The sequence below is a fragment of the Phocoena sinus genome, chromosome 8 (assembly GCF_008692025.1).
Source record: "Phocoena sinus isolate mPhoSin1 chromosome 8, mPhoSin1.pri, whole genome shotgun sequence".
Classification (NCBI taxonomy): domain Eukaryota; kingdom Metazoa; phylum Chordata; class Mammalia; order Artiodactyla; family Phocoenidae; genus Phocoena; species Phocoena sinus.
Window position 1 is genome coordinate 109,886,831 of NC_045770.1, and position 12,934 is coordinate 109,899,764.

General features: G+C 64.1%; 2 protein-coding genes and 1 non-coding gene across 4 annotated transcripts; all 3 read right to left on the bottom strand.

Moving 5' to 3' along the window:
• Positions 1-1,406: 1,406 nt before the first annotated feature.
• Positions 1,407-6,370, bottom strand: PNPLA2 (patatin like phospholipase domain containing 2). Of its 2 annotated transcripts, none has more exons than XM_032640994.1 (9): positions 6,033-6,370; positions 4,025-4,257; positions 3,877-3,942; positions 3,345-3,554; positions 3,065-3,125; positions 2,775-2,951; positions 2,529-2,661; positions 2,199-2,321; positions 1,407-2,105 (listed from the first exon to the last, which is right to left on the bottom strand). In XM_032640994.1, exons 1-9 carry the CDS (start codon positions 6,217-6,219, stop codon positions 1,835-1,837), a joined length of 1,461 nt encoding a protein of 486 aa, XP_032496885.1. In that variant the 5' UTR covers positions 6,220-6,370; the 3' UTR covers positions 1,407-1,834. The 2 variants fall into 2 exon arrangements, with proteins under 2 accessions (XP_032496885.1, XP_032496883.1); XM_032640992.1 differs by having other exon boundaries at positions 2,766-2,951.
• Positions 6,371-9,566: 3,196 nt separating this feature from the next.
• RPLP2 (ribosomal protein lateral stalk subunit P2) lies at positions 9,567-12,048 on the bottom strand. The gene is made up of 5 exons (XM_032641967.1): positions 11,619-12,048; positions 11,310-11,433; positions 10,765-10,813; positions 9,792-9,890; positions 9,567-9,687 (listed from the first exon to the last, which is right to left on the bottom strand). Exons 2-5 carry the CDS (start codon positions 11,430-11,432, stop codon positions 9,611-9,613), a joined length of 348 nt encoding a protein of 115 aa, XP_032497858.1. The 5' UTR covers position 11,433; positions 11,619-12,048; the 3' UTR covers positions 9,567-9,610.
• On the bottom strand, positions 10,600-10,734 carry LOC116758879. The gene has a single exon (XR_004351267.1). It is a non-coding gene; the product is annotated as a small nucleolar RNA SNORA52 (small nucleolar RNA).
• Positions 12,049-12,934: the final 886 nt, after the last annotated feature.

Here is a 12,934-nt window from a genome sequence, read left to right on the forward strand (position 1 = left end):
TAGACCAAAATATTTTCAACGCTTTTCTCTAGAAGTGGGGTGACTTTCCTTTCTTCCCTATACTTCTCCAATTTTCTTTTTCCATTTTTAAACAATAAACGCGTACTATACAAGAAAATGGTACTTAAATCAGCGGCATAGATGCCTGTGCGTGTGAGGGTGAGTGGCTGGGCGTGGGGGAAGCAGAGGGAGGTCCTCGTCTCAGCAGGCGCCCCAAGCACTCCTTTGGGGGCATAGCCCTGACTCAGGTTCCTGTTGGGGGAGGGCTGCCAGAAGGTTCTGGGTGGGGCCTGTGTGTGACCTTCCTGAGGTGGGGGGGAGAAAAATCCCGTCATCTTCCCAGGGGTCCTCCTCCCCGGCCCCAGCCTGGCACCCACCTGGAGGGGCTGGCCTCGCAGAGCTGTCCGGACAGCGCTGGGGGGCTGGAGGCCTCTGCCTCTTCAGGGGCCTGGGATCCTGCTGAACTAGAACAGGTTGGGCCTATAGGACAGGACCTTGAGACCAAGGTGGGGGTGGCCCCTGGCACAGGTGCACGGGGACTTGCTGAGCCGGCTCTCCCAGTCCTGCAGTCGCGCTACCGACCGTTATTGTTGGCTGGGGGCTACTGCCGCTGCCCCGTGCCTCGAGGAGAAAGGGCAGGAGGGCAGGTGCCGGCTGAACCCGGCAGGACTAAGCGCTCTGGACCCCCAGCCAAGTGCCCAGCTCTGCTCAGGCGCCCGTCACCCCATGGGCCCTTGTGATCACCAAGGAGGGCTGGTTACATCCCCTCAGACTGCCCAGGCAGGGCAGAGAAGGCCTTCAGAAAACCTCATCCCCCCCCAGAACAGGATCCAGCCCCCTTTGGCACAGACCTCGCCCCGCCCAACATTCCAGATCCCTCCTGTATACCAGCAGGAGACTGGGGACACAGCGGGGGCGGGGGGGGGGGGGGGGGGGGGGGGAAACAGGGGAACGAGGTGTGTGCACCTCGCAGTGAGGCTCATGGGTGACACGCGCAAGACCCGCACCACCCACAGAGCCTTGGGCCAAACACCCCCAGTGGAGCAGGCCCCCAGAGCTCAGTTTGGGAAATCAGCGCCACGCCCCCAGGGCACCATGGGGCAGAGGTGCAGACACCACCTCGGTAAGAAACTGAACAGTTCTGTTTGTATCTTGCAAGGATCTTGGTCCCCAATACTTCCACTGGCCCTTAGAAAGCTGTGCCCAAGGGTCCCAGCCAGAGGAGCAGGTTGAAGCCTAGGAAGCCCGCAGTGCTTTGAGGGGGGAGCCCCAGGCCCGGCTGGCAGGGCCGGAGTGCCAGGCTCCAGGAGAGCGGGAGCCCAGGAAGTACTGGCCTGAGGCTGGACGCTGTGGGGGTCAGCTGGGGGCGGCGGGGGTGGGGAGGCGTCACCAACGAGTGAAGGAGGTAAGGCTGAGCGGCGGCATTTATTACATCTGCTTTGGCAAAAATAAATAATTCACACACATTCTTCAGCCAAATGAGAAAAATGTAGAGGGAGGAACAGGTGCAAAGTTCTCAGGAGTAATACTGCACTCGCGGGTGTGGGTGTTGGGCAGGGGCCGCAGGTGCAGGAGTCCCCAGCCCCAGGGCGGGGCCTGGAAGGGGAGGTTAAGGCACAGACAGGGGGCCCTCTGCGAGGGGAGGGCTACTCCACTCCCCTCCCTCCTCAGTGTAGCGAGTTAGTGGTTGGTTGACAGCAAAGCCCCCTCGGGCAGCGTGAGGGACCCCCATCTCCTCTCTCTGCTGGCCCCGGGGCCCCGCCTCACGGGGCAGGGAAGCCGGGGGGGCCCGGCCCTCGGCACCGGGGGCGGGGAAGGCCGGAGCGGGCGGCTCTCAGCAAGGGGGCGAGCCGGGCGGGTGCTGCGGGGGCACGAGGGCCGCGCCGGCAGGGGTGCGCATGCGCAGGGCGTCCTGCGGGAAGGCCACGTTGGTGCAGAAGAGGCCCAGCAGCAGCTGCCGCTGGCACTCCTCCCACTTCGCCAGCACGTCCCCCAGCGACAGGCTGTTGCGCATCCAGCTGGGCAGCGCCTCGCTGTAGACGGCACAGGACAGCGGCACGGAGGGCAGCGACCGGGTGCGGCGCAGCTCCACCTGCTCCGACAGCCTGCGGGCGGGGAAAGGACCGAGGGAGGGAGGAGGGCTTTCGTGGGGGCCCCTGAAGCTGCAGGCGGGGTGGACAGGGAAGCAAGGAGCTCACCTGGAGGGCAGGTGGCTGCCCAGCTTCCTCTTGGCGCGCATCACCAGGTACTGACAGATGCTGCCCGTCTGCTCCTTCATCCAGCGGATGTCCTCGGGAACGTCGGGCAGCCACTCCAGCAAGCTGGCGCGGGGCACAAGGCATAGCCTCAGGGGCTGTGGCCCAAACCTCACACCCGCCCCACCCCACCTCCGTCTGTGCCTGGCTTCTGGGACCCCGACGTGGCATCTCTGCAGCCCCTTAAACCGGCCGCCTTTTTCTTCCCTCGAGTGCCCACCACCCGGGGATGATCCAGAGTTCGTCCCTGCACCCCTTCCCCCTGCCCCGCACCGGATGGTAAAGGACACGGCGCTCTCCAGCGGCAGAGTGTAGGGCACCATCATGGCCGTGGCCAGACGCACGGGCAGCATGTTGGAGAGCGTGGTCAGCAGGTCCGTGGGTTCCATGCAGGCGTCCAGCAGGGCTGTGGGTGCAGGAGGGAGGTTGGTGCGAGGTCGGTAGGGGAGGGAGGTGGAGCCCAGGACCCCTCTGCCCCCCATCCCCCCAGGTCCCCCCGCTCCCGCCAACCCCACATGCCCTCGTTGAGCCTCGAGGGCAGGTGCTCGAGGATGTGATCCTCCCCAGGTGGCTGCAAGTGGTCCTTCACTCCGGTCCTCTCCGTGGCCACCTCGGCCTCCTGTGCGTCCTCATCCTCGGGGGCAGGAGGGCGGGCGGGAGGCAGCGCCAGCAAGGGGTTGGGCCGGTTCAGGAGGCCTGGGGTGGGGCGGGGGTGGGGGGCGATAGGCCATCAGCACGGCTGAGGCTGGCTGGCCCACAGAGGACAGCCACGCAGAGCCCACCCGGCTGCCCAGGCAACCCCCACGCACCATTCCGCCGCAGGAAGCGCAGGCCATCCCTGTAGCCCTGCTTGCACATCTCTCGAAGCACCTGAGGCAGAGGGATGCATAACCTGGGGCAGGGGAGCCAGACATGCCTGATAGAGTCCCCGGTGTCCCTGAACCACCACCCCACCCTGCCCCACTGCAAGCTAACTTGGATTCAGGACCAGGTCCAGGGTGGACAGAGGCTGGACGGGTTGCCCCAGTGGAGAGGCTGTGCGGGCCGTAGCCGGCGCCCCCGGTGCCCGGCGGGGAGGTCTGGCCTCACCAGGGGCTCGGGCGGGAACAGGGCCTTGGAGAGACGGTAGAGGTTGCGCAGGTTGAACTGGATGCTGGTGTTGGTGATGCGCAGCTCGTGGATGTTGGTAGAGCTGTCCTGTGGGCAGATGTCACTCTCGCCCGAGAACGGGGACACTGTGATGGTGTTCTTGAGCTCGTAGAGCGGCAGGTTGTCTGAGATGCCGCCATCCACGTAGCGCTGTGGCAGGGACACGGGGTCACACGGGGACAGCTGGGATGCCCCCCCGTGGCTATTTCATTTGGGCGTTTCACCCACTGGGCACTGGCCACCGAGCAGATGGCCAGACGGTGGGGGGTGGGGAACAGCCACAGGAAAGGTGCATCTGCGCAGGGCTGGCCTGGCTCTTGAGTAACTCTGGGGGAAGTGAGGCAACGGGCAGAGGCAGGAGTGAGGGGCCGGCGTGGGGAGGCACAGATGGCTTCCTCCCCGCCTCCCTGTCCCACAGCCCACAGAGGAGCCGGCTCTTGTCACCCAGGGAAGGTGCCCAGGAGATACTCACCACCCCCTGGAGGGAAGGAGGAATGAGGCCACAGTACACAGGGATGAAAGTGCTGCAGACGTTGGCCTGTGGGGCAGAGACAGAGGGAGACAGTGAGCAGGGGCCTTGGGGTCCCTACTGAACCCCCAGTGTGGCCCCCAGGGCCCACCTGGATGAGCTCCTCCTTGGAGTTGAAGTGGGTTATAATGACGTTCTCGCCATCGGAGACGCGGGTCAGGGAGATGCCCAGGCGGCCGCTGGCGCGCTCGTGGCCGTCAGCAGGCAGGGTCTTTAGCAGGCAGCCTCGAATGATCTTCACCAGGTTGAAGGAGGGGTGCAGTGGGCCCAAGAACCGCTTCCGGGCCTCTTTCGACACCTCAATGATGTTGGCACCAGCCTCCCCTGGAGCAGCAGGGGCAAGGGTCAGGGGCCAGCACTCCTGGGCTTCGCACACTCCCCAGGCCTCCAGACCCAGGGTCTACGGCACAGACTCTCGGCACCCCTTTCTACCCTAGAGGAGTCTCAGTGTCCACCGTGGAGCCTGGCCCACAGCTGGGGCTTCTGCCACCTGCTCCTGGGGAGAGAGGGGCTGCTGGGAGAGCAGACAGCTGGGGCCACGACTTACCCTCTGCCCGTATTTCCCAACTGCCCACCCTGATCTGTGAGTCACTGGGCCTGGCATGACATGGCACCCAGCCCCCACCCCGGGGAAGGGTAGAAGGCAGAGGCTCAGCTCTGACCAGGCTCAGCCTTCACCCGCTGGGCCGGATCCAGATGCACCGACCCCAGCGCAGCCCAGGGGCCCCACAGGCCCAGGGGCCTGAGGTGGGACGTAGCGGGGCCGCATCACTCCTGGGGAAGCACACTCGCATCCCACTGCAGCCAAGAGCAAGCAACCCCCCGACATTCCTCCTGGGGGCCCATGGGCACTGGCCTGGGACAAAGCCAGGGTGGGAGCAGGCCCAGGGCTAGTCAGGGAGTAGCAAGGCCTCGGGGAGGAGCTGAGGACCATCCCCCAGGTCAGGAAGGGGGGCAGTGTGGAGCCAACACCCGCCAAGTTGTGGGGACTCCAGCTGCCCAAGATCACTCCCGCCCGTGAGAAAGAGGATTCTTGGGAGTGGGGAGGGGGAGGCGCCATGGGACCATGTCCTCTACGAGGTACCACGGACCTGAGACCAGCACGGCGGTCTGGGAAGCACTGGCCTGAAAGCCTCCGTGAGGAGGAGGGGCAGGGCCACAGTGGTGAATTCCCAGGTCCCAAGAATGTAGAGCTGTGCTCCCTCCACCCCACCCTCCTCAGGGGAAAGGCCACCGGCAGGGTGCAGAGGAGAACACTGGACAGGCTCCTGATGGGCAGGGCATTCCAGAAGCTCATGACCCCTCTGTTACTTTGGCTGCCCTAGTCGGCTGGGGGCCGGGCAGCACTCCGAGGACTCCGTGTGCTGTAAACATCACTCGCGCTGGCCGCCGGAAGCGTGTGGGTGGAGGAAGCCGACTCCGGGGCTGCAGAGTCCTAAAGCACCTCTCACCCCACGGGGTGGGCAAAAACGTCTGGCCGCAGTCCACAGAGGGCCCCAGGCCCACAGTGGGCCGTGCGCCAGGAAGGCGAAGGCGGCAGAGAGCTTGCGCTGGCCGGGCCCAGGTCTGACCTGCCGGCTCCTCCTCTAGGCGCCCTCGGGAGGCACCAGGCCACAGTGCCCGGACGCGCTCCTCAGAGGCCAACCCTTTCCCAGCCCCGGGGCCATGGCAGTCCGGAATGCCGTAGCCCCAGGAGACAGTGACCGCTGCCACCCGGCCGGGTGCCCGGGGCAGGAGGACGGCCTAGGCCTCTCCCCCGACTCTCGCGGTCCCGCCCACGAACTACTTTCTCTTTCCAACGAAAGAGCTCGTGCTGCACCTGCCCGCCCCCCAACCTTTGTGCCCGAGGGGCGGGCCCTAGGCGGCAGCCTCCGCTCAGAGGCGCGCAGGGCCCTACCCCAATCCCCGGGCACCCTCGGAAGAAAACAAGGCAGGCCCCGCCCCTCGTCGGCGTCCGGCATTGGAGCCTCGGTCGGGGTCTCGGGCAGAGACCCCAAGGCCCCCACGGTCCCCGCGGCCCGGCCCGCTGCTCTGTGCGGACGGAGCGGGGCGCTCCGCGCTCACGAAGACCACACGCCAGCCCCCGCCGGCCCGCTCACCCAGGCAGGCCCCGGTGACCAGCGCCGTGGCCGTGAGCGCCCCGGCCGAGGCGCCGTAGATGTGCGTGGCGTTGGCCACCAGGAAGGACGCGTGCTCGCGGAGGCAGGAGGCCACGCCGATGTGGTAGACACCGAGGAAGCCGCAGCCTGCGAACGAGATGTTCCATGTCGTCTCCCTGGGGAACATCGCGGCGGCCCGCCGGGCTTCCGGGCTCCGCGGGCGGCCGGCCTCGCTGTGCGCCGCGCGCTCGCCGCTCGCTCTGGAGCCGGGGCCAGAGCCGGCCGGCCGGCCCCGCAGTCGCTGTGGCTCGCGGTCTCAGCCGGCGGAGTTGGAGAAGCTGCCGGGGGAGGAGGCGGAGGCGGTGATTTTAGCGGGGGGCGGGGCGGAGCAGGCACGCGCGGCCCAATTGGGACGCGCGGGGAACGGCCGCGCCCTCGGGGCGGGCCCTGGAGCCCCGTCTCTGGCCCCGAGGGCCCACCCAGGCCGAAGCCCGGCCCCGAGACCACGCCCCTCTCCGGAAGCCCGTCTCGACCCAGAGACCCCGCCTGGAGCCCCGGCCCAGGCTCTGAGACCCCGTCCCCGCCGCCCCACCACCACCACCTCGCCGCCCGCTGTCCAGGCCACTGGGCCCTGAGACGCGACACCTGCGGCCCCGCCAAAGACACTGGCCAGGCCCGGACGAGAGTCCACAACCTTGACCTCCCGCTGCCTCCCCACCTCCCCACCCCGCCATCGTCGACGGCGGGAGGGGACACCAAGTGGCCCAGAGGTGTGGAGATGGTCGAGCTCAGGTCCGGGACGACCGCAGTCTGAGCTGGATACCCACGAGGGGAGGGCCCTGCTGTCTGGGCAGCATCCGCCCCCTCCCTCGGGGGTCGGCCTACACCACCAACCCGGGACACTGCGGAGCTCGCCGAGGGTCAGGGACCTGAAGGACCCACCGACTTATCCACAGACTTACCCATGAACATACAGGGCGCACGCGAATCACACACAGACTTCTAGAGATAACACCGGCGTGGCAGACCCACACCGCACATCCCGACCCAAACCTGCCCGCCACGCGCCCAGCTCCACCTTGGCACTAACCTAGGTTCGACCTGCGTCCTGCCCCAGCTCCTCAGGCTGTGGGGTCTACGTGGGTATGACTCAAGCCCTGTCCCGCCTCACTAATTGCCCCAACAGGTGGAACGTTCCTGGTGATGTCACCTCCTGCCAGCTTCCGCATTTTTCTCCTGGACTGTAGGGCAGGCCTAAACTGGCTTGGATCCAGGGGCCAGCCCTGCACCTCACCACACCTCCCAAACGAGGGGCTTGTCTGTGCTGGGCAGTGGGCAGCCAGTGTGCATCCGTCTCCCCAGGAACACTAGCTCCTCTGGCTGGAGCTTGGCTCAGGACCCAGCTTGGGGCTGCACAACCCCCAGCCCCGAGGCCCAGATGAAGCCAGAGCAGGGCCTCCCCAGGACAGGGCCTTCTGGCGTCATGCCACCCAGTCCTCAGCCTCTGTGCTCCAAGCCACCCATGCTTAGCACCATGTGCGCCTGGCATGGGGGCCAGCACGGGTGCCCGTGAGCAGTGAGCAAAGTCTACACAAACCCTGCCCCACTTGGGGGAGGGAGTGGGAGAGATGGTTTCTATTAAGTTCAGATAAGGACTGAGAAGGGCGAAGAGGTGTGTGGACACTATTAACATGGGAAAGCAAAGGGCCACCCACCTACAGGACGTTCAAAGGCCCTGGGTGGGGGAATTAGGAGAGGGGAGCCCAGGTCTGGGTGCTGTGGGTGCTGGGAATGGGGAAGGCAGGGGGATGAGGGAATTTGACTTAGAACCCCAAATGCTTGGGTGGGATGGAGGCAGGGCAGAGGATGTGGCCCCATAAGGGTGGCTGAGCCCTTGGGGATGCTGCTGGATGCAGCAGGGGACAAGGGGTGTGACACAGTGGGGATGGAACAGACCCCCAGGGCCAGCCTGCGAAGTTCAGGGGTTCACCAGGGTGCCAAAGAGGACCGGGACGGTGCAAGCTGAGCCAGGAACCTAAGCAGGCCATCCCTGCAACCTGCTCCAAGGAGAGGCCAGAGCCCATGCCCTCCCCGTTTCCAAGGGACTGTGGGGCTTGGAGGGTGGCACTACCCCAGTGCCGGGAGACCTCTGCTCCCATTTCCACACCCTGTCTGACTTGTTTTGGGTACATATCCCTCCCTCCCACCAGGCCCCAGGAGCTCTGCAGCCAGGAACAGGGTGGATCTTCCTAGAATCCTGGCTTGGGGTGGGAGTGGACCTGCCCCTCTCCCTGTCTGCACAGAGGAGAAGCCCTGGTATCTACTGACTGCCAGGGAGGTGTCATGCCCCTACGCCCACGGTGTCCTCTGGCCCACATAAGGCCCTTCTCCTCAGCCTCCAAGGCTGGGATTGTGAGCTCTGCTCCTGGACCCTGCGTCACTCCTCTGGTGGGCCGTCTCTACCCTAACCTTGGAACCACGGCCCCTTGCCACCTGTGTCTCTGGGTATCCACAGCCCCACCTCTCACCCCACTCATACTTTCCCCTTGCACCCCACACTGCTAGGACTCCTCATTCCCCCTTAGCCCCATGTCCCACACCCCCTCCCCCGAGGCCCTCTTCTAATCCCCACTTCTCTGGGTAGCAAAAAGGCCCTCAGCCCTCTCCCTCCACCCATGAACACCCCTGCCCTGGGGCCTCTTCCTGAGGGAGGGCCCCCCACGCACCCAGCCCTGCTGTCTCGTGCCACACTCATTACTCTCCTCCAGAACTACAAGCCCATAGAAGCAAGTCCTTCACACTGGCCTACCACTGGCACACCACAGCCTTCAGAAAGCAAAGCTGAGCATCTACTGGGTGGCCTGGCACTGCTGGGCGACTGCCAATAGCTGCACTGCAGGGCCAGGATGGTGCTTGGGTGGGCAGTGGGAGGGCCTCTCCCCTATGCCCCACATTCTAGGCCAGAGCCTGGCAGGAAGAGCATGGGCGGGCCCGACAAGCACGCAGCCCAACACTGCTGCCCACAAACCACTTCTGGATCTACCCAGCCAAGGTACTGGCCCACCAGACAGCTGGGGACACAGGCTCAGAGGAAGTAAGTCCAAGTTGCTCAGGGGAGAGGTAGAGCCGGGGCACTGACCCCCACACTGACATCTGGGGACCACACACCCACCAGCACATCTCCTGTGCGTAACTGAGGCTCTCTCAGCCTTGCGGGAGCTGCTGACCTCAACTAGCCTGACCCACCTCACAGGGCAGAGACCACCCACCCCTGCTTTTCAAGTGTTCGTGGGTGTCCCCCTGAAGGCCTCATTTCCTAGGAAGGCCCTGGCAGTCCAGGAGCCAGGACCATGCCCAAGAAGGGGACTCAAGGCTTGGCCACACTCAAGACACACAGAAAGTGCTCCCCGTCCAGGCACTCCACTCCTGGCTCTTCAGGCAACCCGCTCCACCTCATCGCGCAAGGGCCTTGGTTCATCCCGGGATGAGACTAGGATGCAGACACCACACTCTGACGAAGGGCTCACAGGCAGCTCAAGAAATACGTCAACAGATTTTTATTTGCAGGGGAGTGGGCTCTAGTCAAACAAGCCAAACCCCATGTCGTCATCTGACTCTTCTGACTCCTCCTTCTTCTCCTCCTTCTTCTCCTCTGCTGCAGGGAGAAAGAGCGTGGTGAGAAATGCCCGCGGTGCAGGCCACACTCCCAGCAAAGACCCCAGTGTGTCTGCAGAGACAGCTGCCTGAGCCTCCACTTACCTGCGGCTGGGGCAGAACCCACAGCAGGAGCTGCAGCTCCTGGGGCAGCAGAGACGACCACAGCCCTGCCAGCTGGCACGCTGGCCAGCTTGCCAATACCTACAGAAATCAGAAGGGAGAGGTGAAACCACAGCAGGAGCCCGGCCTCAATGTTACTCAAGAGTAACGAGGGCTTCCCTGGTGGCGCAGTGGCTGAGAGTCGGCCTGCAGATGCAGGGGACACGGGTTCGTGCCCCGGTCCGGGAAGATCCCACATGCCGCAGAGCGGCTGGGCCCGTGAGCCGTGGCCGCTGAGCCTGCGCGTCCGGAGCCTGTGCTCCGCAACGGGAGACGCCACAACAGTGAGAGTCCCGCGTACCACAAAAAAAAAAAAAAAAAAAAAAAAAGTAACCAGACACTTAGCCCAACGTATTAGGATCCACGTCATACGTTCCTGTTCTCCGACACAGGAGAGTCTGTTGCCACTGCCAGAAACCGGCTTCTAGGAGTCCCTCCAGCAGGGCTACAAGACCACAGCGCCCTACCCTGGAGGTAAGCTAGACAAACATGTTTACAATCAGGCAGGTAAAGTCCGCTGCTCCAGTGTCCAGCAGCGAGCTCACAGACCAGACTGTTTGCTGAACTGGTTTTGCCCCGTCACGGACCCAAGGACAGAAACAGCTCCCCAAGAGCTCAACTTCCAGACAAGTCCCACATACTCCAGTCTGATACCACAGGGCAGGGGCCTGTGGTCAGCCCTAGCACCCCAAGAAGGAGTGGAAAGACTTGTTTACAAAAGCCCAGTGAGAGCACGGGCGCCCTGTCCCGGAACTGTCTAGAAGCGCCCGCGGCTTGAGCCCACTGAAACCCTGCTCACTCCTCTGGGTAAGGCTTCTAAGGTGCTCTGGTCCACAAGCGAAACCTGGCAGGTCACAGGCTGACCGGCAGGAATTAGAATGGACCATGAAAACGAAAGCCCCGGACAGAACCTCACCCTGGGCAATGACGTCCTCGATGTTCTTTCCGTTCAGCTCACTGATGACCTAAAAGAGAGGAGTGGCCTAGTTTACGAGGCCTACCATCACACCCCTGGACCCAGCACAGCCGTCACGACCGACGCAGGACAGGTGAACTAAGACGCCCTGCGTGTAAAAACTAACACCAAAACTTACTGCTGAGAAAGGATGCAAAATATCTCACTTTACACTCAACACGTGTCAAAATAACTTTCACCAAGTTGGGTGAAAGAAAACCAGATCAAGATGAACATCACCGCTCTCGTTAAAAAAAAAAAAATTACTAAGAAACCTTCAATTACACGTGACTTGTGTTTCTGAGCTGAGATCTGGTTTCACCCCCACTTTTTCTTCCTTCGGGCTATACCAGTACATCAAAGCAACCCCAAAACCATATGGGCTGGCAGAAATCAGCAGGAACCTACACTTTCCCAAAGGGAAACGCCGGGTCGGGTAAGGGAGGGGTCCCCCTGTACAGAGTACAGAGCAGACCGGGGACTTCGGGCCCCAGCGAGGCGGCTACCTTGTTGAGCCGGTCGTCGTCCGCCTCGATGCCCACGCTGTCCAGGATCTTCTTGATGTCCTTGGCGTTGGGGGAGGCATTGCCCCCGAGGGCGGCCAGCAGGTAGGAGGCAACGTAGCGCATCCTGCGGCGCGAGGAGAGGGCGGCGGCGTTATGGGAAGGCCTCCCGCCCCCACCCCGGCCCGTGCGCGGCCGCGCGTGGCTCGGTCCGGGGACCCCGCAGAGGCTCGGCTCGCGCCCTGCCCCGCCCGCCCTCCCTCCGCGGCACTCCCGGCCCGGCCCGCGCCCCGGCCTGCCCGCCCCACTAACTTGGCGGCGGCGGAGAAGCCTCGCGCGTGCGGCTTCGGCGGCGTTAGGCACGGAAAGGAAGGCGCCGGTGCGGGGGGCGGGGATAATTCGCTACCCAGAAGCCTCCGGAACCAGCGCGCAGCGCCCCTTGAGGGCGCCTCCTAGTGATGTCAGACGGTGCCTAGCCCAGGAGGACGTAGGTGACGCCATTATCCCGTCTTGTCCCGCGGCCACCGCCGCAAAGGCGAAAGGCAGTTCCGGGACACCTTCTTGTATACAGTGGGGTGAGTGCCCCCGAGATCCCTGGGGGAAGCGGGGCAGAGCGAGACGCGAGTCCGAAGTGCAGCGTTTTTCCCTTTAGGGCTCCCAGGATGCCACGCGGCGCCTACAGCTCCCACCATGCAGCGCAGCCTTCACGCCCAGGACGCATCTCTGCGGGAGAGGCTGACGCGGCCGGCAAACTACAAGTCCCATGGTGCATGGCTACCGGAAGCGCGGTTACGCTGCTGCCTGCGCGGGCCGCACGTGGCCCGGGCGCTATTGCACTGGTCCAGACCGCTGCCCTTTCGGGTCTCAGGTGGTCCCCAGCCGCGGGAACAGGAGTTCGCTGTCCGGCCCGCCCAGTGGGGTGGGCGAGCTGCTCCGCGCGCTCACACCGCCGACCTGAGCTGCTGCTTCCCCCCAGCGCCTTGGTGGGAGCTCCGGCCGAAGCTGGGAGGCCCTGTAACCGCCGCCCCGAGGAGCGGAGCCAAGAGTGCCGAAGCCCACGTGACCCCCCCCCCCCCCCCCGCCCTGGCCTTGTCGGCTCGGGACAGACCTCAGGGTCCACACGGACGTAGCACACGTAGCACACGTCACTCATTCATTCTCCGTGTCAGGAACCCTGCTGCAGGCTGGCGTCAGTCCTGAGAGGGAACAGGCCCGGTTCTGCCTCCGCAGAACTCAGGTTCTAGTGCGCGGACACACAAAGTAAATAAACGAGGTAGTCCCAGGCTGACACTGTCACGGGGCTGAAGGATGAGTAGGAGCCGGCCCTGCGAAGACGTGGGGCGAGCATCAGCCCCCAGGGGTCAGATGCAAAGGCCCAACTAAGGTGGCCGGAGATGGGTTCAGAGGCAGCAGCCAGCCCATGCGGGGTCTGACAGCAGGTGAACCCGCATGTTAGCGCCAAGCACTGGTTTGTTAACGCAAGCCACACGGTACGCTTATCGTATAGACGAAGTCAGGCGTAGAAAGGTTTTCTTGCTCAGGGTCACACAGCTGCGGTAAAGTGGGGAAACCATTTGGGAAGGATGGGACTTTACTGCAATCACACAAGCAAGTGTTGTGATTGTTTT

What these genes read in the sequence shown, in the direction of transcription:
- RPLP2 (XM_032641967.1), bottom strand. Translation starts at nt 11,432, where the DNA reads ATGCGCTACGTTGCCTCCTACCTGCTGGCCGCCCTCGGGGGCAATGCC. An exon ending in ACGACGACCGGCTCAACAAG is followed by an intron (nt 10,814 to 11,309) that starts GTAGCCGCCTCG and finishes CCTCTCTTTTAG; the next exon opens with GTCATCAGTGAGCTGAACGG. An exon ending in GGGTTCTGCCCCAGCCGCAG is followed by an intron (nt 9,688 to 9,791) that starts GTAAGTGGAGGC and finishes TTCTCCCTGCAG; the next exon opens with CAGAGGAGAAGAAGGAGGAG.
- PNPLA2 (XM_032640992.1), bottom strand. Translation starts at nt 6,219, where the DNA reads ATGTTCCCCAGGGAGACGACATGGAACATCTCGTTCGCAGGCTGCGGC. An exon ending in TGTTCCCGCCCGAGCCCCTG is followed by an intron (nt 3,126 to 3,344) that starts GTGAGGCCAGAC and finishes CCTCTGCCTCAG; the next exon opens with GTGCTTCGAGAGATGTGCAA. An exon ending in GCGCTTCCTGCGGCGGAATG is followed by an intron (nt 2,952 to 3,064) that starts GTGCGTGGGGGT and finishes GCCCCACCCCAG; the next exon opens with GCCTCCTGAACCGGCCCAAC.